General features: G+C 47.5%; 1 protein-coding gene across 1 annotated transcript in view; it reads right to left on the reverse strand.

The window, feature by feature from the left end:
* LOC309559477 (cytochrome P450 2A4-like) overlaps positions 1-27,244 on the reverse strand; it is a 106,139-nt gene that overhangs the window by 59,240 nt on the left and 19,655 nt on the right. The window contains exon 2 of the mRNA XM_082262751.1: positions 1,000-1,162. Coding sequence (XP_082118877.1) covers positions 1,000-1,162 — 163 coding nt within the window. The remainder of the gene's footprint in view (positions 1-999; positions 1,163-27,244) is intronic.

The raw sequence follows: 27,244 nt of genomic DNA on the forward strand, positions 1-27,244 counted from the left end.
TAACCCACCATAGTACTCGCCAGCAGTACCCACCATAGTACCCACCAGCAGTACTCGCCAGCAGTACCCACCAACAGTACCTGTCAGCAGTACCCACCAACAGTACCTGCCAGCAGTACCCACCATTAGTACCCACAAGCAGTACCAGCTCTGAAGGACAGCCAGATAGCAGCCATCAGCCATAGCCACCTGGGGGACAGCAGCAGCTAGCTATACCTGCAGGAACCCAATTCGATCCACTTAAAAAAACAGAAGGGGATCTGTCTCCTTCTGTCTGGGCAGATCAGATTGGAGGGCCCATAGAGTAGAGCGGGCTGTATCCGTGTCTGCTCTGCATATGCTGACACTGACCTGTCATCTGATCTGCCCGCTCTGCTCATCGTGGCCCACTACCAGTTACCAAGTGGCTAAAGTGGCCCTCGCTCCTCAAGAGGTATATATATATATATATATATATATATATATATATATATATATACACAAACACACACTTTTTTTATTTTTGAGGTTGCGGTGGTAATCCTGGGTGAGTTCCCACACTTTTTTTCCCAGGACTTGACCTGTAGTAGAGCAATGCTGTGCTGGACCAAATCTGGAAAACATTTAAAGAGCCAGTCCACCAAAAGCTGATATTCTGTCTGACAATTTCTAACTCTGCACAACTGCTGTAACCATTTCGAGGGACTCTCCCTCTCCGTGTGGAATTTCTATTCATTTTATACTGTGAAGAATGTTATAGAAGGAGCAGGAACGCACGTTGGTGGGTGGACACACACAAAACTCCCAGGTGACAGGAACAGAGTAAACAATTATGGCATGGAAATCTCATTGTTGTAGTATCCAAAAATACTATAAGAATTCAGGACCTGACACATCCTATCTTGTTCTGTGTAAAATATTACCATGATTGGATAATGGTTCTTTAACAAACTCACTTCCAGTTTTACTTCACATTCCTTGGTCTCATTTATGTATCGAACGATAATCTGTGTACCTCACCATAATCTTTTAATATCGCCTTGGCAAAGAAAGTGTTTCCTCTTGGAATGAACACGTCACCATGATCCATCAATGCTTCCTTCACACAGTCATAGCCAACCAAGACCACCATTGGTTCATTGCCCATGTAGATGGTGAACACCGGTCCATACTTCTCACTCAGCTGGAAAGGAATAAACATGTTTTTATATATTGAATGATTTATGTTTTGCTTTGTCATAAAACGTAAAAAAGACAAACAAAGGTAAACTGCAGTGTGTTTTAGGCCACCATGAGTTACTGAGATTCAAGAAAACAGAAGAGAACAATATAGCAGAATGTATTAACCATTTGCCAACCGCCGCAAGTACATATACTGCGGCGGTCAGCCCAGTGCAGGCAAAGTGACGTATGGGTACGTCACTCGCCTGCGAGCCAATAGGGGGCGAGCGAGCGTGCCCCGCCGGAGGCGAGCTCCCGCCCCCGCTCGTTCACGGGTATCCCTGCGCGAGTGACCGGTGGGCCCGATGTCTGCCGGTCACTCGCGATCTCCCACTAGAGAGGGAGAAAGGCAGACGGCTAATGTAAACAAAGCCGCCTGTCATTCTCCCTGATGTAACAGAGATCATACAATCCTGCTATGTAGGATCGTAAGTCTCTGTGGTTACATCAAAACCACGCCCCTTTACAGTTAGAAGCATGCCCCTAGGGACACACTTAACCCCTTGCTCTCTAATAAAGTTAACCCCTTCCCTGCCAGTGTCATTTTTACAGTAACAGTGCATATGTATAGCACTGATTACTGTAGTAATGTCACTGGTACTCCCAAAAGTGTCAAAAATGTCAGTCAAGGGTCCGATCTGTCCACCGCAAAGTCGCAGTCCTGCAAAAAAAATTGTAGATCCCCGCCATTACTCATTAAAAAAAATAATAAAAATGACAAAAATCTTTCCCTTAGTTAGTAAACGCAATAACTTTTGCGCAAACCAATCAAAATAGGCTTATTGCGATTTTTTTTTACCAAACATATGTAGCAGAAAACAAATTGGCCAAAAATGTTAAAAAATTTTGATTTTTACATTTTTTGGGGGGGAATTTCATATACATTTTTTGGGGGGGAATTTCATATAAAAAAAATTTAAAAAATATTGTTATTTTTTCAAAATTGTCGCTCTTTTTTTGTTTATAGAGCAAAAAGTAAAAATCACACAGGTGATCAAATACCACCAAAAGAAAGCTCTGTTTGTGGGAAAAAAAGGACGTCAATTTAATTTGGGTACAGCATCGCACGACCGCGCAATTGTCCGTTAAAGTCACGCAGTGCCGAATCGTAAAATAGGGCCTGGTCTTTGAGCAGCCAAATCCTCCAGGGCTTAAGTGGTTAAATGATCCAAAGTGTAAAATTATTTATTATAGATTTATAGACATAATGTTTTCGTTTAGTTTTGGAAAGAGTAAGGAATGATTCAAAACCTCTGTCAGATTTGTCTTTGGTTGTGTCCCATTGGGGAGTTTTCCTTTCATCTCCTGTCCTGGAGACGTAACAGTACATGAGTGGAAATCTGAGAGGAAATATTAAGGTAAGATTAAAGGTTCCCATCACTTTGTATTTCTGTGACAATTGTCGCCAACATTACCGGAAAAAACTCTAAGAAGGGTTTTAACGCATCTGCACTATATCTAAAAACAAACAAAAAAGGTTTTGGCTAGAGATTCACTTTAATGATAAACAGTATTTTAAATGAAAATCGTCTGATCGGGTATCGTACATACAACATGTTTTTTTTTTTCCTTTAACCCAGTGGGTTAAATGAAAAAGAAAAACTGACATATCTTCACAATCAAACAAGTGATGTTGGTGTGGTGATATCCCCTGCCGTGTCTTTGTATTCTAAAGGGGGGACACCCCTCTGTCAGAATACACTGATTTTTCAGCATGTCCCTTCAACAAAAGCTGGTCGTTGGACCAGCTTCAGATGGACAGACAGTTGAACACGCTGATTTTAGGCCAGTGTGTACCCCCGCTTTATATTGACAACTCTGCTCCTCCACAGATAAAGTGCAGAATCAGCAGATTACTGTCAATTCCAATACACAGCATACTAAACAGCAGCGTTAGCAGAGTCAGGCCTGATCTCTGCTAGCACTAGCAGTTAAGTTTGCTGGTGGCGGTTCAAACAGTCCTTGACAACCAGGTGCTTTTTTACCAGAGAGTCACACTAGGTACCTATAAATGTATTGGCCAAAATGTTCAAACAGAGGTACACTAGTGAAGAGGCCTACACGATATTGAACATGACAGATAAGAGCGATGGGGAAGCCTCACTGTCAGAATCAGGCTCAGTATTCGAACCTGTAGACAGCAGCAGCACCCTAACAGATAGCTCTGATGAAGGAGTAGTGGTCCCTGCTAAGGTCAGGCGTACATGACCCCATTCTTCTGTTGCTGAGGGGCAACAACTGCAGGGTTCCCATATGCAACAAAGTGTCGGTACTAGTGCCGCTCAACCTTCTGGTGAACTGGCAAGCACCAGCGGCCTAGTACATCCTGGTCATAGACAAACCAGCACTGCAATATCACATGGTGACACGGCGAGTCCCATAAGTGCAGTTCAAGCTGGTGCAGTGGCTAGCACAAGTAGTGTCCCGCAGCCACCAATAATTAGAAGACAGGCCCGTAGAGCCCATAGTGTCCTTCCTGATGTGCTTGCTAATCCTGATTGGGAGTCCACCACTTCTGTTGTACCCGTACTTCCCCCATTCACTGGCCAACCTGGAATTCAGGGGGAAACAGACAATTTTACTTCCCTTGCATTTTTTGAGCTGTTTTTAATGGAAGATCAAGTATTCGCCGCAAATCCAAATTTGCTCTTGCCAGAGAATTTGCATGGAAACATATCACAGTTTCCGAATTAAAAACTTTTCTGGGCCTATCCCTCCTCATGGGCATTACTAAAAAGAGTAAGTTGTGGTCATATTGGTCGACTGACCCAATTCACCATATGCCCGTGTTCTCTGCTGCCATGGCCAGGACTAGATACAAGCAAATCTTGCAGTTCATGCACTTCAGTGACAATGAACTCTGTCGTCCTAAGGGGGACCCTGGATATGACTGGCTCCACAAAATTTGGCCCCTCGTAAACCACTTCAACCAGAAGTTTTCAGCCTTGCTTACGCCCCCAACAAGCTGTCTGCATTGATGAGTCCCTGATTACATTTTCTGCCCGCCTTGCTTTCAAACAGTTTCTCCCCAGCAAGAGTGCCAGATATGGGGTCAAGATGTATAAGCTCTGTGACAGGGCAACAGGCTTTACATGTAGTTTGCGGATTTACAAGAGAAAAGATAGCAATGTGGAGCCCCCTGACTGCCCAGACCACAAGGGGAGCAGTGGCAAGATTTTTTGGGATTTGGTTTCACCCTTATTCGGAAAAGGGTTACCATTTATATGTGGACAACTTCTATTCAAGCGTGCCACTTTTTAGACATCTTTTTCATTTTGCAATTGGCCTAATGGCTTGTACATACCCGACTTAAACAGGGGGAGAGAGCCTGCTTGAAGTCTAATAAACTGCTTGCAGTGAAGTTGAGGGACACACGGAATGTTTTTGTTCTGTCCTCCATTCACGCAGATACCACAGTCCAAATTGCAACCGCGACTGGTGTTGTTCAGAGCCCCTCTGTGTCCACGAATACAACCTTAACATGGGAGGGGTGGACTTCAACGACCACATGATGGTGCCGCATTTAATTGCCCGTAAGGCCAGACACTGGTACATAAAAGTGTCTGCATACTTATTTCAATTGGCTTTGCTGAAAGCTTATGTGCTATACAAAGCGTCAGGACGAAGTGGATCCTTACTAAAATTCCAGGAAGAGATCATCACACCCCTTCTGTATCTAGAAGGTGCTACGGCCCAAATTCAAAATCCAGATGCAGTGAGCCGGCTGCATTGGAGGCATTTTCCGGATGTCCTCCCTAGTACCCCTACCCAAAGAGCACCCCAAAGAAGATGTCGTGTCTGCAAGAAATACGGATTTAGGCGTGACGCCCACTATTTTTGGCCATCCTGTCCTTACCAACCTGGTCTCTGCATCGGGGACTGTTTCAGTCTCTACCACACACTAGTAGAGTACTACTATAGGGTATAGCATGGCACAGTCTAGGGCACATTTTTCACACGGGGTCTCAAAAGATGTTGGCTATCGCATTTTGAGAGACCCTAGCCTGGAACAGTTGTTTACAGTTAAAAAAAAAGTGTAAAAAAAAAATTACAAATGAAAAAAAAAAAAAAGAAAAAAAAAGCCATTTTATTGAGTTCATTTTCTGTTATTAATTATTCTACTTTACTACCCTTTTTACTTTTACTATACTTTATAATATACTGTTATACTGTAATGTTTTATTGTTACTGTGTTTTATTGTGAACCATTGTTTGCTTTGTAGGTAAGCCCATCAGCTGCAGAACTGGTTTGTTTATTCTGACAGCAACAGCGTTTGCTCTCACCATATACGTAATCAATGATTGTAGCGCTGTAGGAGGTGATTTCACCACCGCAGGTAAAACACTTTTCTTGGCAGAGATTTTTTCATCTACGTCGATCAATGCAAATGGAGGAATCTGCTATGTTCTTTTTTTTTTTCCTTCAGCTCATGGGCTGAACGAAAAAAACAATATTGCATGTATGCCCATCATTAGAAGTGCATGGATGCTGGGAGGTCTAATGGTGGGCATACCACACACTTTCTGGTATAGTTTTTTTCAGCCAGCGGTCAGCTTTCATGTAAAAGCAATCCTAGCAGATAATTAGCCGCTAGACTGCTTTTACAAGCAGTGGGAGGGGACTCACACCCCCTCCTGCTGCCTTCCACAGCTTTCTCGGGCTCTTCTGTCCTACCAGGTAACTCGAGAGTGCAGCCGGTGGTTTTGTCAGCTGACCATATAGCTGATTGGAGACCGGAATGGCTCCAATCATCTCAATGGCCTAAGATACCGAAAGCTATGAGCATTTCATGACTTTGGCTTTGCCAGTTATAAACAGCGCCATTGGAAAATTGGGAAAGCATCTTATCACACCAATCTTAGTGTAGGCAGATGCATTAAGGACAGAGGAGAGATCTAGAGCCTAATACACCCCAATTTTTTGAAAAAAGAGTACCTGTCACTACTTATTGCTATCATAGGGGATATTTAAATTCCCTATGATAAAAATAAAAATGATTAAAAAAAAACAAGGGAAGGTGTCAAAATAAAATCAAAAATCAAAATAGATAATAAAAAAAAAAAAAAAAAAAAAAAAGAAAAATTCAAGCACCCCTGTCCCCCCGCGTTTGCACGCAAAGGCAAACATAAGCATCAGTCTGGTGTCATATGTAAATAGCAATTGCACCCTGCATGTGAGGTATTGCCACAAACATCAGATCGAGGGCAGTAATTATTGCAGTAGACTTCCTCTGTAAATCTAAAATGGTAAACTGTAAAGGCTTTTAAAAGCTTTTAAAAATGTAAGTAGTTTGTTGCTGCTGCACGGGCGTGCGCAATTTTAAAGCATGTCATGTTTGTTATCTACAAGCCCAATTCCAAAAAAGTTGGGACACTGTACAAATTGTGATTAAAAAAGAAATGGACTAATTTACAAATCTCAAAAACTTATATTTTATTCACAATATAATATAGATAACATATCAAATGTTGAAAGTGAGACATTTTAAAATGTCATGCCAAATAGGGGCTCATTTTGGATTTCATGAGAGCTACACTTTCCAAAAAAAAGTTGAAACAGGTAGCAATAAGAGGCCGGAAAAGTTAAATGTACATATAAGGTACAGCTGGAGGACCAATTTGCTACTTATACGGTCAATAGGCAACATGATTGGGTATAAAAAGAGCCTCTCAGAGTGGCAGTGTCTCTCAGAAGTCAAGATGGGCAGAGGATCACCAATTCCCCCAATGCTGCGGCGAAAAATAGTGGAGCAATATCAGAAAGGAGTTTCTCAGAGAAAAATTGCAAATAGTTTGAAGTTATCATCATCTGCAGTGCATAATATCATCCAAAGATTCAGAGAATCTGGAACAATCTCTGTGCATAAGGGTCAAGGCTGGAATACTGGATGCCTGGGCCGTGATCTTCAGGCCCTTAGACAGCACTGCATCACATACAGGAATGCTATTGTAATGGAAATCACAACATGGGCTCAGGAATACTTCCAGAAAACATTGTCGGTGAACACAATCCACCATACTGGCTAAAACTCTATAGGCCAAAAAAGAAGCCATATCTAAACATGATCCAGAAGCGCAGGTGTTTTCTCTGGGCCAAGGCTCATTTAAAATGGACTGTGGCAAAGTGAAAAACTGTTCTGTGGTCAGACAAATCAAAATTTGAAGTTCTTTTTGGAAAACTGGGACGCCATGTCATCCGGACTAAAGAGGACAAGGACAACCCAAGTTGTTATCAGCGCTCAATTCAGAAGCCTGCATCTCTGATGGTATGGGGTTGCATGAGTGTGTGTGGCATGGGCAGCTAACGCATCTGGAAAGGCACCATCAATGCTGAAAAGTATATCCAAGTTATAGAACAACATATGCTCCCATCCAGATGTCGTCTCTCTCAGGGAAGACCTTGTGTTTTCCAACATGACAATGCAAGATCACACACTGCATCAATTACAACATCATGGCTGCGTAGAAGAAGGATCTGGGTACTGAAATAGCCAGCCTGCAGTCCAGATCTTTCACCCATAGAAAACATTTGGCACATCATAAAGAGGAAGATGTGACAAAGAAGACCTAAGACAGTTGAGCAACTAGAAGCCTGTATTAGACAAGAATGGGACAACATTCCTATTCCTAAACTTGATTCCTATTCCTAAACTTGAGCAACTTGTCTCCTCAGTCCCCAGACGTTTGCAGACTGTTATAAAAAGAAAAGGGGATGCCACACAGTTGTAAACATGGCCTTGTCCCAACTTTTTTTTTTTCAAAAACATTTTATTAAGGAAGAAAGCATACATAGCACAAAAGAACAAAGCAGTAACGGGCAGGTTACAAAGCCCATAAAAAATGATCAAGTACAAAAGTGGTACACATATACTCAGTACAATGCATGAAGGAGCAACAAGAGATCACAGGCAAACCCACAAAGTGTCACGTAGCATCATGGTGCAAAAACAGAGGGCCAGTGGGAGTACCAAGTGGAAGTAGGGCCATTGGAGGGGTTCGCTGGGTAGAGCGTCCACCCACCTGGTGAGAACCGAAGCAAGAGAGTTACCTATGATAAAGCATAGTGGTTCCCCCAAACCCGACACCCCTTAAAGGGAACTATCTGTGTCAAGGAGTGGGGGACCCACCACATAAAAGTGGGGGGTCCGGTATGCACATCTCTGAACGTGGGCGCCATAGCTGTTGTCGGCGGAGGCCGAGCCACCACCGAGTGCTAAATAGAGAACCCTGAGTAATTTGTTGAAAGGCATAAAAGGGAGGGAATGAGGAAGGGGGGGGGTAAGGGAGGAGGATGGGGAAGGAGACGGGTAGGGTAAATAAGGGAGACACAAAAGGAGGAAGGGAAGAATGACACGTGGAAAGGGGCAGTACACTCTGGCACAATACAAGCGTCAGAAAAGGCAGAACGAACTGAACATCCAGGAAAGCACCCCAGAACAAGGGGTTCATCCTCAGTACAAGATCCAAAGAGCCACCGAGTGGCCTACGAGTTTCAGGTGCTCAATCGTTGAAAATCTGGCAAGGATTGAAAGTGGGTCCAGGGTGCCCAAGTTGTACGATACTAGCAGGATAAGAGTTGGCGCATCACACATACCTATATAGCATCAAGGGGTATGCAGTTCATGTATAGTCATTAATCTGGTGTAGTTGATGGCTGAAATAGATTACACTCAAGGCCAGCTCAGCTGCAGAGAGAAGTCAGCTCTGAAAGTGAAAATAAAAACAAAAAGCAGAGCGTCTCTAAGTGTTATCAGTTTAATTAAAAGGGTAATGCAGGTACAGGAAAACTGCTCACATTTAAAACAGTATAAAATAGCTCATCTGTTAGGTGGTCTGCAGGAACACAGGGGTCCACGGCTGGATGTTAGTAGCTCCAAGAGATGGTGCAGGGGATGCTGAAGGAGGGAGATGTCTGGAGAGCCAAGAGACCAGATAGTAGGATGGTCAGCAGCTTCAGGAAGGTGTTCTGTTCCTCAGGGAGACACCCGGTGAGCCGAGAGACCGTTAGGTAGAATGGCTGTCGGCTTCAGAAGGGCGCCCTGCTCCTCAGTACATCCGGCGCCAACAGATAGGGGAGCCCAGCGTGACAGATCCAGCAGCCAAACACACAACGCGTTTCCGAGCGTGCGCAGTAGCCTCACAGGGCGTGTGCGCGCTCCTTTCTCAAGTGCAGTGGCCACCTAACAGATGAGCTATTTTATACTGTTTTAAATGTGAGCAGTTTTCCTGTACCTGCATTACCCTTTTAATTAAACTGATAACACTTAGAGGCGCTCTGCTTTTTGTTTTTAAGTTGTACGATACTGGTGGTGAGTGTCCTTGGCCTGAGCCACGATGTCTTCCATCTCCGCCACCCGCCGAACCCTGCGAAGCCAGTCAGTAACCGACGGGGGTGTGGTGGACAGCCAATGGCACGGTACGCACATCCGGGCTGCATTGATCAGATGCAAGGCCAGGGACTTTTTGTAGCTGGCGTAGGAGTGGGAGGTGTGGTGTAAAAGGTATTGCGCCGGTGAATAGTCAGGTGTGTACGTGGTAATACGACAGATTAAGGCGTGAACCTCTTTCCAGAATGGTTGCAGAACTGGGCAATCCCACCATATATGCAGCAGAGTCCCCTTATGTTGCAGACACCTCCAACACTGTGGGGAATTCGAGGTGGAAAATTTGTGCATAAGGTCTGGAGTCCTATACCACCTAGAGTAAAGCTTATAACCGGTTTCTTGGGTCAACACGTTTAAGGAACCCTTGTGCATGTGAAAAAGCACCCGAGACCAGTCCTCCTCCGTGAGTTCCACACCCAACTCCCGCACCCATTGTGCTCGAAGAGCTTCCGTGGGGGCGTAAGAGGGGGGGAACAGCATGGAATATAAAATCGAAACCATGTGCCGGAGAGGACCAGGGGCATCACAAATACGTTCCAGAGAGGTCAGGGGACGGCCCCATTCTGGCAGTGGTTGCGTGTGAGTCAGGAAATGGCGAATTTGGAGATAGCAATAGAAGGGAATAGAAGCCTTCGGAAAACGCTGACAGAGATCCTGGTAGGAGAGTAGTCTAGAGCCGTCAAGAAAGTGACGAGCCTGAAAGGGTACATCCGAGGAAGGGCCCTCGGCAGGCACAAATGGGAGGCCAGGGGAGAAATCGGGGGAGGAATGTAAGGGAGTTAAAGGGCTGCGCTGCGGCGAGAGATCCAACTGCTCACGAAGGGCATGAAATACCCTAACAGTAGCTCCAGTCAGGGGATTGGCTAAGGTGGGGCGTGGAATCTTGGAAAGAGCCGACCAAGGCAAGTGGTGGGCTGGGAACGATGCCAAGGCCCCCTCAAGAGACACCCAATCCTTAGACATCGAGTGGGCATGCCAATCCACCACTCTGGATAGATGGCATGCCTGGTAGTATTTGAGTAAATGTGGGAATCCTAATCCACCCTCCTGTTTAGGACGTGTAAGCAAATCCCAACTAAGCCTGGGTTTCCTAGAGGACCATAGGAATCTAGAGCACATAAGCCTGAAAGATTTAAAAAAGGTGGGCGGTATACGTATGGGCAGAGCTTGAAGGATGTAGAGCAAGCGAGGTAGGACATTCATTTTGACAATGGCGACCCTGCCAAACCAAGAAAAACGACCCTGCATCCAGGAGTGCAAGTCTCTTTCCACTGTGTTCAAGATCGCCAAGTGATTCTTGGAATAAAGGTCGGACAGAGAACTAGGTAACTGAATGCCGAGATACGTGATGGAGTGGGGGTCCCATTCAAATGGAAAATTGGATTGGCAGAGTTGCAAGAGAGAGGGAGGGAGGGGAATGTTGAGGGCCCGAGATTTGGAGTAATTGATTTTTAAATTGGAGAGATCTTGGAAACGTGCAAGAACGGATAAAAGGTTGGGGACTGAGAGCAGAGGATCGGTGAGGAAGAGCAATATATCATCAGCGTATGCCGCCAATTTGTATGTTTTGCCTTTCAAAGACACCCCCTTGATATCTGAACTAGCTTGGATCTGGCGCAGGAGGGGTTCCAAAGTGAGAATATAAATCAGGGGGGACAGCGGGCAACCCTGCCTGGTACCGTTCGAAGGCGTCCGACAGGGACCCATTCACCTTGACCCTGGCAGAGGGGTTGGAGTAACGGACAGAGAAAAAGCGCAAGAACCGGTCCTTCAGTCCAAGGGCTTCAAGTGTAGCGGACATGTAGTCCCAAGCCACCCTATCGAACGCCTTCTCCGCATCGAGGGATAAAAAGAAGCCAGGCGTACGCGATGTGGACAACCAATGGTGCAGGTGAATTGCCTTGGTGGTGTTGTCCCGGGCCTCTCGGGGATGGAGGGAAGAAGGCGGTTAGCCAACACCTTCGCAAACAATTTGATGTCAACATTGAGTAAAGATATGGGGCGGTAATTCGGTACCAACGTCGCGTCCTTCCCAGGCTTGGGGAGGACAGCGACATGGGCCTCCAAAAAGTCCGGCCCCAAGGCAGGCGTATCAGAGAAGGCGTTGAAAGCCCTCACCATGTGCGGAATCAGTTGATCTGCAAAAGTCTTATAGTAACCAACTGTCAATCCATCCAGGCCGGGGGATTTCCCAGGTTTGGACTGCTTGAGGGCCGCCAAGACTTCTGTGGCAGATATAGAGGCGTTGAGAGGAGCCAACACTTCCTCCGATAGTGGCGGGGGAGAGTGTTGGGATAAGAACTGGCGAAGCTCACACGCCCTAGATTGTAAAAGTTCAGGCGTGTTTGCCCATGGCAAATTGTATAGGTCCGAGTAATATCGGACAAATTGTGCCGCTATGTCGGGGGTAGAGGCGTGCGCCTTGCCCGAGGAGTCGGAAATGGAATGGATGGTATTGGCCGCTCTTTTCTTTTTGAGAGCTCTGGCAAGGAGCCTACCCGATTTGTTGGAGTGCTCGTAGAAGAAGCCGTGAGAGAGGGCAAAGTTCCTGCGAACCAATCTACCAAGGTCCTCCAACAACTCCTGACGGGTCTTAGTGAGTTCCTCCAGGGTGTCAGACGCTAAAGACAACTTATGAGAACGTTCCAGAGAAGTTATTTTGGACAGGAGCGTCTCTGTGTGGGCCACACGTTCCTTTTTCCGTTTAGAGGCTAGGGCAATTAGTTCACCACGGATCACACATTTGTGTGCCGCCCACCCAGTGACAGGACTGACCTCTGGGGCCGCATTCTCCGAGAAGTACAGCTTTAGTCGGTCAGAGAGGGCCTTAACAAAAGTGGGGTCATTTAGGAGGGAGCCATCCAGGCGCCACGCTCCATAGTGACGTGGTAGAGCCGCGAAGGAGAGGGTAGCACTGATGGGGTGGTGATCGGATAGGAGCATTGGTTCAATAGTCGCTGAAGAAAGAGCCGGCAACAAAGCCTGGGAGACGTAGATACAGTCGATACGCGAATACCGGTTGTGTGGAGAAGAAAAAAAGGTGAAATCCTTGACACCCGGGTGGAGGGTACGCCATGAATCGTGGAGGAGTAGAGTAGTGAGTAACGTCTTGATAGACCGCAAGGCCGCATATGGAATGGACGAGGACCCCAGAGAAGTGTCCAAAAGAGGCGATAAGGCAACGTTAAAGTCCCCGCCCAGAATGATCTGGCCGGAGCGAAAGTCTGTCAACCGTTGAAGAGTAGGGGGGAAAAATGGGACTATGTGTTTGTTAGGTGCATATATATTAGCCAGCGTCAGGGCCCTGCCATGGACGGAGCCGGTAAGGAAAAGGAAGCGTCCATTCTCATCCGCCAAGGACTCAGACACCGCAAAGGGGCAGTTCCTGGACAGGAGTATGGAGACCCCCTTGGATTTAGAATCCTTAGAGGTCGCATGATAAACCGTAGGATACTGTTTAGCGTAAAGAATCACATCAGCCTTCGTCCGACGAAGGGTAAGGAGAAGCTTTGAACGCTTTTCAGGGATGTTCAGTCCCCTCACGTTAAGGGAGTAGACCTTCAGGGAAGTATCCATGACAGAGACGTACAAGATTGCAAGAAGGAAGGGTGGGGAGTAGCACAGTGGAAGACTAAGGGGGTGGACAAACAGACACGACTGGGAGGGAAAGGGGGGAGGAAAGTATACACTGGGGGAAAGGGGTGGGCGGGTGAGACGGTGTAGGTTCGGGAAGGGACCACCACCAGACTCGACTAACCGAGACCGGGGGAGATGGTCAGGTGAGAGATCAGAAACAAAGAAATTCAGCGGTAGGGGATAGCGGCACTACTGTTAAATAAATTGATATAGGGCAACAACCGCTGAGCGGGGTTGGAGTAGGACAAACCGGAAGACGGGGTGAAAACCAAGTACTCACCGAAAAGAGCCCGTCCTCGAGTCCAAAATAACAGGAGCCCATGTTCAGAGAGTGTTCGACATGCGGAGACCAGTAAGGGAAAGAGAGGTCATGGCAACAATGAAAACAGCAATGACAACAATAACAGTAATAACAGTATCGATAACCTTGCGGCCAAAGCCGCCTCCCCAGGGGGGTTCCAGCCTAGCATGTCGAGAAAGTGACGGGGAGATGCATCCCACCTGAGGGACGCGGTAACCTTACGGGCCACCGTGAACTAAGGCAAGGGAGGTGGGCTCGAGCAGGTGAACAGCGAGGAGGAATGAGGAATGAGTGGCTACCGGCCCCCCTAGAAGTCCCCCCTCCCGCCTCCCAACCCCAGGTAAACCAGCTACTGTAATCTACCAGATAAATGAGGTAGGGGCGGGCAGGAAGAGGTCCAGAGAGCCCCCCCAGGGATCCTGAAGGGGGGTTTAATATGGGAGAGATAAGGAGGGGAGCCCGATGGAATCCTAAAAATTAGAAAAGTAGTAAGGACCGTAAATATGGTCCACAGGGTAGATAAACAATAAAATAACAATAACCGAAGTGCCCAGGGCTGGCTCACATGAACCAAGAGTTAGAACCCATACCTAACAGGTGCTGAAAGCAACTGCAGCCCCCGGGGCAACCACCCGTGTACCTCGCCCCGAGAGCGCCCCCAGCCCGCAGAATCATGGGGAGGCAAACAGAAGCCGCTAGAGGTACCGCCCGGGGCGCGGGCACAGGGCATTAACATGTGCCAACGGAGGGTGCAGAGACACAGGAGCGATGCGGAGTGTGACCCCCATGGAGGCACATGTCCACAACACACCCCGGTGAATTAGCCCATGCAGAAGACACGAACATCCGACCCGCGCGCCACCGCGACCACACCAGTAGGCACCGTGGGCGGGAGCGTGCGGTCCAGAAAAACGTGTGGTATCGGACATTTCCCAAACATAATCAAACGTCAGGGTATCCGTGAAACAAAAACTCTTAAATAAGCAGACAAAGATAGAACCACAATGAATTCGCCAGTGTATCCCTGTTCAACTAACCCACCCCATGAAGGCCCTATCATGATCTTCCGCTCGTTTCAACGTACCATAACTGAGTCACTGCAAGCTGGTGAAGGGCCGGAGGCGACCCAAGGTTAGCAAAGACTCCTATTCTCCGTATCTGCACCTCAGGCCCGGTGCAAAAGTCCCGGAACAATGGTTGCAGGCCCAAGGTGATGACAAGGGAGAGAGCGGGAGGCTACAAATACAAAGTCCGCAAAGTGCCACAGGGGGGTGCAAAGTACTGCAAACATTGCAAAAAGAGGTAGAAGGGAAACGTTACCAGTTCCAGCAGCAACCCTGGTAGATGTTGGTAGATCAGGTCCAGTCGCGTTGTCAGTTGCGGAGATGATATGGTGTCGTCCCAAGGCTCCGTTAGGCTTTGCCAGCATTCCTGGGCGAGATGGGAGAGGTATCAGCACAAGGTACAATTAATCCAGCACTCGACAATGAAGGAGAAGGGAGAGAAGGGACAGTGTAACAGGGAGCAGCGTAAAACCAAGAGCCGCACCAGAGGGTGACAGCCCATAGTCGTCATGGCAGGTCAGTTATTTTTCGAGCCCTGTTCCGTTGGAGAGGCTTGGTAGGGCTGAAGGCGTTAGCGGGACCAGCTCCACCTTTTGCCGGTCTGTTCCCAGAGGGTGAGCGGGGTCTGCGAAAGCGCACTTCCTGGGCATCCATCGGTTCACCCTCCTGAGGCGGTTCAAGGTCAGCTGCATTCCTGAATTCGGCGTACCAATTCGGGAGTGCCATGAAAGGAATCCCCAGAGTGGAGCAAAAATGAGGTAAGTCTTCGGGCACCCTAAGGAGAGCCGTGCGGCCCTGCAGGGACGCAGCCAGGCAGAAAGGAAACTTCCACTTGTATGTAATGTTTCGCGCTCTCAGGACATCCAGCAGGGGCCTGAGTTCACGCCTGCGTTGCAAGGTTATTCCGGACAGGTCTTGATAAAGTTGCACGGGTGATCCCTCACATTCTAAGTGTGGCCTGCCTCTGGCCTTCCGCAGAATGTCCTCCTTGAGGCGATAATCCACTAAGCAGCACACCACATCGCGTGGCGGGTCGCCCTCCCGTCCCCGGGGCCGCAGGACCCTATGAATGCACTCCATATCGATGGGGGATTGTGGGGGTCTGTCCAGTAGGGAGTTGAACAGTGCAGTCACAGTGGGGGTTATGTGTTCCCCCTCCACCGTCTCTGGCAAGCCCCGGATCTGCAGGTTATGGCGCCTACCCCGATTATCCAAGTCCTCCATGTGGCGCTGCATATCCCTCATCTGCAGGAGGTGGGAGTCTGATTTAAGGTATAGGTCACTTATGGCCACATCCTGCTGTGCAGTAGCATGTTCAACCTCCTGCACCCGGCCTGTAAGAGAGCGGATGTCTCCCCTCAACTCCAATATGGCCGCCCCCAACGTGTTTTTAATATCTGCGGCGATGAGATGGAGATCCTCCATGCAGAGCTGCTTCGGTGCGGGTGGAGGAGTAGACGCCGTCTCCGCTCCCCCTAACGTGGCCGCCGCATAGGACCGGGCGGGGATGCAGGGAGCGAGGTGGATGTGGAGGAGAGCCCGGGCTGGGACATGGTTGCGGCCTGGGTGCGGAAGAGCTCCGGGATGCTGGGGCTCAATTTGCTCGCCGGATCCCGCGGGGATCGGGAGCGGGTAGCCAAGGAGGATCGGGCAGTCGTCGCCATCCTTACCGGCGTTCTAGCGGCAGTGTATACTCCGAGCGAGGCTTGTGAGGACTCGAGGCGGCGGGAGCTCCGTTCTCAAGCTGCCATCTTCCAGCGCGTCCAGACCACGCCCCTTGTCCCAACTTTTTTTTTGAGATGTGTTGATGCCATGAAATTTAAAATCAACGTATTTTTCCCTTAAAATAATACATTTTCTCAGTTTAAATATTCAATATGTCATCTATGTTGTATTCTGAATACAATATTGAAATTTAAAACTTACACATCATTGCATTCTGTTTTTATTCACAATTTGTACAGTGTCCCAATTTTTTTGGAATCGGGTTTGTATGTACTCTGCACATATATTACATTTATATTTTACCAAACAACTGGGCAATATATAGTGTATTTAGATTTTTACATTTTAGAAAAGTGGGGTTTTTTTTTTGCAAAAAAAATTGCATTTGGAAAACCTTTGCGCAAATACTGTGTGACAAAACAAATTGCAACACCCACCATTTTGTTCTGTAGAGCCTCTGCTTTTAAAAAAATATATAATGTTTGGGGGTTCAAAGTAATTTTCTAGTAAAAAAATCATTTTTTCGTGTAAACAAAAATTGTCAGAAAAGGCTTAGTCTTCAAGTGGTTAGAAGAGTGGGTGATGTGTGGCATAAGTTTCCAATAGTGGGCATAAAATGCCAGGACAGTTCAAATACCCCCCAAATGTCCCCTTTTTGGAAAGTAGACACCCCAAGCTATTTGCTGAGAGGCATGTAGAGTCCATGGAATATTTTATATTTTGCCACAAGTTTTGTGAAATTTAATTTTTTTTTCTTTTAAAGTTGTCCCTAAATGATATATTGCTCACACATGCCATGGGTATATGTGGAATGATACCCCAAAAGACCTTATGCTGCTTGTCCTGAGTACAGGGATACCACATGTGTGAGACTTTTTGGGAGCCTAACTGTGTACCGGAAACCAATCACCACCTTCAGGTTTTCTAAGTGCATAAATTGCTTTTATTACTTTCTTAAAGCGGAGTTCCACCCTTGGAATACTTTTTTTTAATAAAAATACCCCCCGGAACTGTCAGGGCTAGTACATTCCACAATGGCTAGCCTCTGATCTGTCCCGGGTTGCACTTACCTTTTTGGACAAATACTTACCTTGAAAAAGTATTGTCCAGCGCTGCCATCTCAGGTGTGGGCAGCTTGAAGCCAGCGCGATCCTCTTCTGCGTCCTCTTCCGTCTTCTTCGGTCCCACGATGCACTGCACCGGCCCCGCCGTCACTTCCGGTGCGCGCGCGTCATCCCTCCACAGCTTCTGGGCATGCCCAGAAGCTGTTTAGAAGGGAATGACGCGCACGCCCCGGAACTGACGTCGGGGCCAGTGCAGGCGCAATGATTCCTGGGAGCGATGACGTTCAGCTCCCAGGAATCATTGCAAAGCCAGGAAGTGACGACGGGCCGTGGCCGCCGAGGGGAGGAAGAAGGAAGTAAGGTAAGTATATTTTCTTCTCTACGAGGTAAGTAAAAAAAAAAAAAATGCGATTATCCATTTGTTTTTCAGGTGACCCAGAGCGAGAAGATGGAAATAAGTATCATTTTAGGGTGGAACTCCACTTTAATACCTATCACAGTTTTGGAGGCCCTGAAATGTCAAGATAGCACAACCCCCCCCCCCCCAAATAACCCCATTTTGGAAAGTAGACACTCCAAGCTATTTGCTGAGAGTCATGTTGAGTTCATGGAATATTTTATATTTTGCCACAAGTATCGGGAAAATGCCAAAAAAAATTGTATTTTTTTTTTGTTTACACAAAGTTTTTATTTAACTGAAATGATATATTGCTCAAACATGCCATGGCTATATGTGAAATGACACCCCAAAATACATTCTGCTGCTTCTCCTGAGTATGGGGATACCACATGTGTGAGACTTTTTGACAGTCTAGCTGTTTACAGGACCGAGAAAACCAATCACGGCCTTCATGCTTTCTAAGGGTGTAAACTGTTGATTTCACTCCTCACTACCTATCACAGTTTCGAAGGCCATGAAAAGCCAAGATAGCACCCCCCCCTCCCCAAATGACCCCTTTTCAGAAAGTAGACACCCCATGCTATTTGCTAAGGGGCATGGCGAGTATTTGCAGCTCTCATTTGTTTTGGAAAATGAAGAGAGAAAAGGAATTTTTTTTTTTCTTTCTTCAATTTTCAAAACTTTGTGGCAAAAAGCAAGATCTGAAAAATACTCACAATACCTCTCAGTGTCTAATTTCTGAAATTAGTTTATTTGGGGGGTTGTTTGTGCTATCTTGACATTTCAGGGACTCGAAAACTGTGATAGGTAGTGATTAGAGTTGAGCGGACACCTGGATGTCCGTGTTCGGCGGGATCGGCCGAACTTGAAAAAAAAGTCCGGGTCCGTGTCCCGGACTTTTGCCTAACTTTTCCCGGACACCGAACCCCATTGAAGTCAATGGGGACCCGAACTTTAAGGCACTAAAATGGCTCTAAAACACCAATGGAAAGGGCTAGAGTTCTGCAAATGGCAGCAAAACGTAGTTAAGAGCATGGAAAGTGCTCTGCAAACAAATGTGGATAGGGAAATAACTTAAAACAACAAAAACAAAAACAGAAAAATAAAACAATGTTCTTCATCTCTGAAGGACGAGGCCCATATGGAGTAGGAGGGAGGTTGAGGTGGTGGTGGATGTGGCAGTGTCATAGGCGTGCACACAGGGTGTCCCGGGTGTACCTGGGCACACCCTAATCACCTAGGGCACATTAGCATTATCGCTCTGTTTGCCAGTGAGGAGATGGCAAAGATCTCCCTCGGACCTGCTCTGCTCTATTTCACTTTGCCAGCAGGGAGAGTAATGTATCGGGGCCATGTACATGTAGGCAAACACATGCATGTGTATTTAAACTTTGGGGTGCACACCCTAATGCAATAGGCTGCGCACACCTATGGGCGGTGTAGGTGGAAGCGGCGGTGGAGGAGGACCAGGGCCGGATTAAGAGCATCATGGGCTTGGTGCTGAGGATTTTGAAGGGCCTTAAGGGCCGTGCCTTGATATGCACCCAGAGGAGGAAGGGTGCAGCCATGCATGCCTAATTCAACATGGGATGCTGTCTCTGAAGCCCATAAACACATCCATGCATCAGCAACTGTCCCTCCTTGTCCGGCCTTCGTGCTGTGTGGGGAGGTTCTGAGGGAGCTGCCTGGGGAAGCGAGCATAGATGCCAGACTTCTGTGTTTAAAAGTGACAGAAGAGCGGTAACAGTGAATATGGCCAACCCGGGGCCTATATTAAGGTAGGGGCCTGGAGCTGCAGCTCCAATAGCCCCTATGTTAATCTGGCCCTGAGGAGGACGAGGTAGCCAACACTGCTTCTTTTCACAAATTTTAAATGAGGGTACACCCCAAAAGAGTGAGAAAGAGCAAAAATAGAACAATGGCTGGGTAAGGTCGGTATCCATTGCTATTCTGCACAAGGTACGGAAAAGTCCCGTGGGATCCATGCCTGGTTCATTTTAATGAACGTGAGCTTGTCCACATTGTCTCTGGACAGGCGGCTGCGCTTGTCTGTGATAACGCCCCCAGCCGTGCTAAATACCCGTTCAGATAATACACTGGCTGCAGGGCACGCCAGCACCTCCAAGGCGTAAAGGGCAAGCTCAGGCCATGTGCCCAACTTGGAGACCAAGAAGTTGAAGGGGGCAGACCCCTCATTCAGTACGTCTAGGCATGTGCACACATACTGCTCCACCATGTTGGTGAAATGCTGCCTCCTGCTAAGACGTTCCATATGAGCTGCTGGTGCTGCTGTTTGTTGTGGCGTGCTGACAAAGCTTTTCCACATGTCGGCCATGCTAACCCTGCCTTTTGAGGTGCTGGCAGGGCCCTGGTTGAGTTGGCGACCTCTTCCTCCTCCTCCTCCTCCTCTGCCTTGTGCTTCCACAGTGGCCCCGCTGTCAGGTGGGAATGCCAGCAGCATCGCGTCTACCAGCGTGCGCTTGTACTCGCGCATCTTGCGATCGCGCTCCAGTGAGTGAATTAAGGACGGTACATTGTCCTTGTAACGGGGATCCAGCAGCGTGTCCACCCAGTAATCAGCACAAGTTAGAATGTGGGCAACTCGGCGGTCGTTGTGGAGACACTGCAGCATGTAATTGCTCATGTGTGCCATGCTGCCCAGAGGCAACGAAAGGCTGTCCTCTGTGGGAGGTGTATCGTCTGTGTCCTCTGTATCCCCCCAGCCACGCACCAGTGATGGCCATGAGCTGGCCTGGGTGCCAACCTGCTGTGAACATGGTTCCATCTCCTCCTCCATCTCCTCCTCCTCATCCTCCTCATCCTCCAGAACTGTGCCCCTGCTGGACAATTGTGTCCCTGGCATTTGTGTGTGCAGGAACCCACCCTCGGAGCCCCTTGCGAATGACTGCCCTGAAAGCCTTGGAAATGTTACCTCTTCATCCTCCTCCTCCTCATCCTGTGCCACATCCTCTTCCATCATCGCCTGAATTGTTTTTTCAAGGAGGCATAGAAGTGGGATAGTTAAGCTGACAACGGCGTCATCAGCACTGGCCATGTTGGTGGAGTACTCAAAACAGCGCAATAAGGCACACAGGTCTCGCATGGAGGCCCAGTTATTGGTAGTAAAGTGGTGCTGTTCCGCAGAGCGACTCACGCGTGCGTGCTGCAGCTGAAACTCCACTATGGCCTGCTGCTGCTCGCACAGTCTTTCCAGCATGTGCAAGGTGGAGTTCCACCTTGTGGGCACGTCACATATAAGGCGGTGAGCGGGAAGGCCGAAGTTACGCTGCAGCGCTGACAGGCGAGCAGCAGTAGGGTGAGAACGCCGAAAGTGCGCACAGACGGCCCACACTTTCTGCAGCAGCTCTGACATATCGGGGTAGTTTTTAAGGAACCTCTGCACCACCAAATTCAGCACATGCGCCAGGCAAGGGATGTGCGTCAAACCGGCTAGGCCCAGAGCTGCTATGAGATTTCACCCGTTATCGCACACCACCAGGCCGGGCTTGAGGCTCGCTGGCAGCAACCACTCATCGGTCTGCTGTTTCCTGCTCCTCCACAACTCCTGAGCGGTGTGTGTTTTTTCCCCCAAACAGGCAAGTTTTAAAACTGCCTGCTGTCGTTTACCCCTGGCCGTGCTGAAGTTGGTGGTGAAGGTGTTACGCTGACCGGATGAGGAGGCGGTAGAGGATGAGGAAGCAGAGTAGGAGGAGTTAGGAACAGGAGGCAAACTGAAGCGCCCTGCAATCCTCGGTGGTGGAAGGACATGCGCCAAATTGCTATTTGCCTCAGGCCCATCCGCCACTGCATTTACCCAGTGTGCCGTTAGGGAGATATAACGCCCCTGACCGTGCTTACTGGTCCACGTATCGGTAGTTAGGTGGACCTTGGCACAGATGGCGTTGCGCAGTGCACACCTGATTTTTTCCCCCACTTGGTTGTGCAGGGAAGGGATGGCTTGCCTGGAAAAGTAGTGGCGGCTGGGCACGACGTACTGTGGGAAGGCCACCAACATAAGGTTTTTAAAACTGTGCGTCTCCACCAGACGGAATGACAGCATTTCAAAGGCCAAGAATTTTGAAATGCTGGCATTCAGGGCCAGGGATTGCGGGTGGGTAGGGGGGTACTTCCTCTTCCTCTCAAGTGTTTGGGAGATGGAAAGCTGAACACTTCCACGGGACATTGTGGAGATGGTTGTTGGTGACCCAGGTGGTGGTGTTGCTGACAGATCGTCTGTTTGCGGGGTGGCAGGTGCCGGTATCATTACAGATGTGGATGGAGCGGCCGAGACTGCAGCAGAAGAGGAAGCAGGATGAGCCAGAGAGGTTTTTTGGTTTTGAAGGTGTCTACTTCACTGCAGCTCGTGCTTTGCACTTAGATGCCTGATCATGCAGGTTGTGCTCAGGTTGAGAAGGTTTATGCCTCGCTTCAGGCTCTGATTGCACAGGGTGCAAACCACTCGTGTCCTGTCATTAGCACATTTTCTAAAGAACTTCCACGCTAGAGAACTCCTTTGAGCTGGCTTTGCGTGCTCGTTCCCTTGCTGCGTTGGGCAGTAGTAGGCGTAGTGTCTAGGGCACGGCCGCTCCGCTTCTGCACCCTGCTCCCTCTTCTGCTGTGCTGGTGGCTCTGTGCGACCACCGCCTCTTCCTCCAAACTACTCAGGTCACCTGCATGACCTTCATTCCATGTGGGGTCGAGGACCTCATCGTCCTCCACATCATCTTCCACCCAGTCTTCATCCCTGCCCTCCTTGTCGGTCTCCACAATTCTGAACGCCGCAGCAGTTGGCACCTGCGTTCATCGGAGACGTGCTGCGATGGTCCTTAGATGTACTCATTTTGAGAAATAAGTGGTTGGGCATCGCTGCACTCAATCTCTTCCACTTCTGGGGCAGGGCTAGGTGGATGGCCCTGGGAAACCCTGCTGACAGAGTCCTCAAAAAGAAGAAGAGACTGCTGTATGACTTGGGGCTCAGACTGCTTGCCAGATTTGCAAGGGGGTGAGGTGAACGACGGTTGGACATCGGCTGCAGGTGCCAACTCTGACCTTTCTGCAGTAGACTGGGTGGGAGACAATGTGAAGGAACTGGAGGCACTGTCAGCAGCAAACCAATCTACTATCGCCTCTACTTCTTCTGGCCTCATCACTTCTAGAGGCGTATGATGCCCTACCAAATACTGATGCAGGTTCTGTCGCCTACTCACACTTGAGGAAGGTGTTTCACTTGTGCTTGTGTAGCTGGCACAGATCGACCACGTCCTCTTCTTGCAACAGGAGCTCTACCAGCAGCACCACGACCCAGGCCACGGCCCCTATTTGACAGTCTCCTCATGTTTCTGTAATTTATGATCTTGCCCTAGAAAGGTGTTTATTGAATAGCGGAACAAAACAACAACAGTATCGCACGGGTGTATCTCACAGTCAAATATGCAAACTATGCCGCAATTTAATGTTTTTTACCCCAAACGGATGTATATTGAATAGCGGAATAGGAAAAAGGATAAAAAACGGTGTATCTCACACGTACAAACACAGACTAGGCCCCGATTAAAATTTTTTGTACCCTAAAGGGAGGATGAGGAAGAGGAGTAGGAGGAGTTCGGAACAGGAGGCAAACTGAAGCGCCCTGCAATCCTTGGCGGTGGACGGAGATGCGCCAAACAAATTTAAAAAGTGTATCTCACACGTACCGATACAGACTATGCCGTAATTTAATTTTTTACACTCCAAAAGGGTGTATATTGAATAGCGGAATAGGAAAAATGTTATAATACGGTGTATCTCACACGTACAAACACAGACTAGGCCCCGATTACAATTTTTTGTACCCTAAAGGCAGGATGAGGAAGAGGAGTATGGGGAGTTGGGAACAGGAGGCAAACTGAAGCGCCCTGCAATCCTCGGCGGTAGAAGGAGATGCGCCAAACAAATTTAGAAAGGTGTATCTCACATGTACCGATACAGACTATCCCGCAATTTAATTTTTTACACTCAAACAGGGTGTATATTGAATAGCGGAATAGGACAAATTTTACAAAACGGTGTATCTCACACGTACAAACACAAACTAGGCCCCGATTACAATTTTTTGTACCCTAAAGGCAGGATGAGGAAGAGGAGTAGAAGGAGTTGGGAACAGGAGGCAAACTGAAGCGCCCTGCAATCCTCGGCGGTAGAAGGAGATGCGCCAAACAAATTTAAAAAGGTGTATCTCACATGTACCGATACAGACTATCCCGCAATTAAATTTTTTACACTCAAACAGGGTGTATATTGAATAGCGGAATAGGACAAATTTTACAAAACGATGTATCTCACACGTACAAACACAAACTAGGCCCCGATTACTATTTTTTGTACCCTAAAGGCAGGATGAGGAGTAGGAGGAGTTCGGAACAGGCAGGGGGCAGACTGAAGCACCCTCAAATCCTTGGCAGTTTGAGATGCGCCCCAAAAATTGGAAATGTGTATCTCACACGTACCGACACAGACTATCCCGCAATTTAATTGTTTTTACCCAAAGGTGTAGATTGAATAGCGAAATAGAAAATACGATATCAAAAGGTGTATGTATCTCACACGTACCGACACAGACTATCCCGCAATTTAATTGTTTATACCCAAAGGTTTTGATTGAATAGCGGAATAGAAAATATGATATCAAAAGGTGTATGTATCTCACACGTACCGACACAGACTATCCCGCAATTTAATTGTTTTTACCCAAAGGTTTTGATTGAATAGCGGAATAGAAAATATGATATCAAAAGGTGTATGTATCTCACACGTACCGACACAGACTATCCCGCAATTTAATTGTTTTTACCCAAAGGTGTAGATTAAATAGCGGAATAGAAAATATTATCAAAAAAAAGGTGTATGTATCTCACACGTACAGAACCAGACTAGGCCCCGATTACTATTTTTTGTACCCCCAAAGGCAGGATGAGGAGTAAAAGGAGTTCGGAACAGGCAGCACCCTCAAATCCTCGGAAGTATGAGATGCACCCCAAAAATTGGAAAGGTGTATCTCACACATACCGACACAGACTATCCCGCAATTTAATTGTTTATACCCAAAGGTTTTTATTGAATAGCGGAATAGAAAATATTATCAAAAAAATGGTGTATGTATCTCACACGTACAGAACCAGACTAGGCCCCCGATTACTATTTTTTGTACCCCCAAAGGCAGGATGAGGAGTAGAAGGAGTTCGGAACAGGCAGCACCCTTAAATCCTCGGAAGTATGAGATGCACCCCAAAAATTGGAAAGGTGTATCTCACACGTACCGCCACAGACTATCCCGCAATTTAATTGTTTATACCCAAAGGTTTTGATTGAATAGCGGAATAGAAAATATTATCAAAAAAAGGTGTATGTATCTCACACGTACAGAACTAGACTAGGCCCCAATTACTATTTTTTGTACCCCCCAAAGGCAGGATGAGGAGTAGGAGGAGTTCGGAACAGGCAGCACCCTCAAATCCTCGGAAGTATGAGATGCACCCCAAAAATTGGAAAGGTGTATCTCACACGTACCGACACAGACTATCCCGCAATTTAATTGTTTATACCCAAAGGTTTTTATTGAATAGCGGAATAGAAAATATTATCAAAAAAATGGTGTATGTATCTCACACGTACAGAACCAGACTAGGCCCCGATTACTATTTTTTGTACCCCCAAAGGCAGGATGAGGAGTAGGAGGAGTTCGGAACAGGCAGCACCCTTAAATCCTCGGAAGTATGAGATGCACCCCAAAAATTGGAAAGGTGTATCTCACACGTACCGACACAGACTATCCCGCAATTTAATTGTTTATACCCAAAGGTGTACATTGAATAGCGGAATAGAAAATATGATATAAAATTGGTGTGATTTATCAATAGCACATGTGAACAGCAGTGTCTTATATCAGTCAGCTCTGCTGCAGGCTATGGAGGGAAAAAAAAATTCCCCTTTTAAGTTTGTAATTTTTAACTAGATTAGTACAGACTATGCCACAATTTAATTTTTTTAACCCAAGGGTGTATATTGAATAGTCGAATAGAAAAAAGTGTATAACTTTTGAAATCTCTCAATAATAGCACATGTGAAGACAGCAGTGTATTATCACAGTCAGCACAGCAGCACTGAAGGAAAAGCGCTGCACACAGTGACTGATAGAAGAAGACTTTTCTCCCTCCTCCTCAGTGGGCAAAAAGATTGTGTTCACTGCACCCAACACACAGCAAAATCGATGTGGACCGGGGGCGTGTCCTGCTGGCAACGAGGACGGCCACACTGTAGGAGAGCTCCGGTTCCAGCTACCGCTTAGCGACACATAGCATTGCAGAGGAGTCGGTACGGAACCTCCAGCCGGCAGATACCGTCACTACTACCCTCAGGGAACATGACGAAGCGACTCAAACACCGATCGGCTCCACAGCGGCTTACCGATTTCTTCTCTCCGGTGAGAGGTATGGAGAAGCAAGATGGCACCTCTCAGGAAGTCAGCATGTCAGATGCTGAGGGATCCTCTTCTGACTCAGACAGCTCGGCGTCTTCGGTACGTACAGCGATTCTAACTAAACAAAAAGGTCGCACGGTTCCCTCTCCTCCTGACAGCCCCACAACCCGAAGCCCTGCTAAAAGCAAAAAGGCTAAAAAGTCTGCCATAGCGGCTGCAGCTTTCTCTGGAGGACCTACTATGCCGGGCACAGCCTCTCAGGCCTCATTGGAGCAATTCCCATCCTCCTCACAGCCTGTCTCTGTCGCTGACTTAAAACTTATGCTTATTACACTGAGAGACACCCTGCATGATGAAATGATTAAATGATAGAACCAGTGAAAGCATCGCTCGCTGAAGTACAGCACAGAGTCTCCCATATTGAGAACAAAATGGAAGATGTATTCTCTGCTCACAATTCTCTGGTTGACACATGCAAATTGCAAGTAGAGATCCAAAAAATGAAAAGCAAAATTGCCGATTTAGAGGACCGGTCCCGCCGGAATAATATTAAATTCCGGGGGGTACCTGAGTCTATACCCGCCACAGAATTGAAGGATTTCCTGCAGGAACTCTTGCTGACCTTACTGCCACAAGCAACAGCTATGGAACTCATTATTGATAGGGCACACCGTTTGCCCAAACCGTCATTCCTTCCAGACTCGGTCCCTCGAGATGTGGTGACCAGGATCCATTACTTCCATATCAAGGATAGCGCCATGCAAGCTGTGCGCAAAGCCCCTTTTACAGAGGGCAAATTTGCGGGTATCTCTCTGTATAATGATCTTTCCCAAGCCACTATCCAACACAGGAAAAATTTGCTTTCTATAACAAAAGCACTGCGGAACCATAGCATTATCTACCGATGGGGAACTCCTTCTAAGCTCATCGTATCTTACCAAGGCAAGGACTTTCACATCTTTGGTCTAGACTCGGGCCTCAAATACCTAAAGGACTGGGGTATTCTACCTGAAGA

This window comes from Pelophylax lessonae (genome assembly GCF_965119305.1).
Source record: "Pelophylax lessonae genome assembly, chromosome: 7".
Classification (NCBI taxonomy): domain Eukaryota; kingdom Metazoa; phylum Chordata; class Amphibia; order Anura; family Ranidae; genus Pelophylax; species Pelophylax lessonae.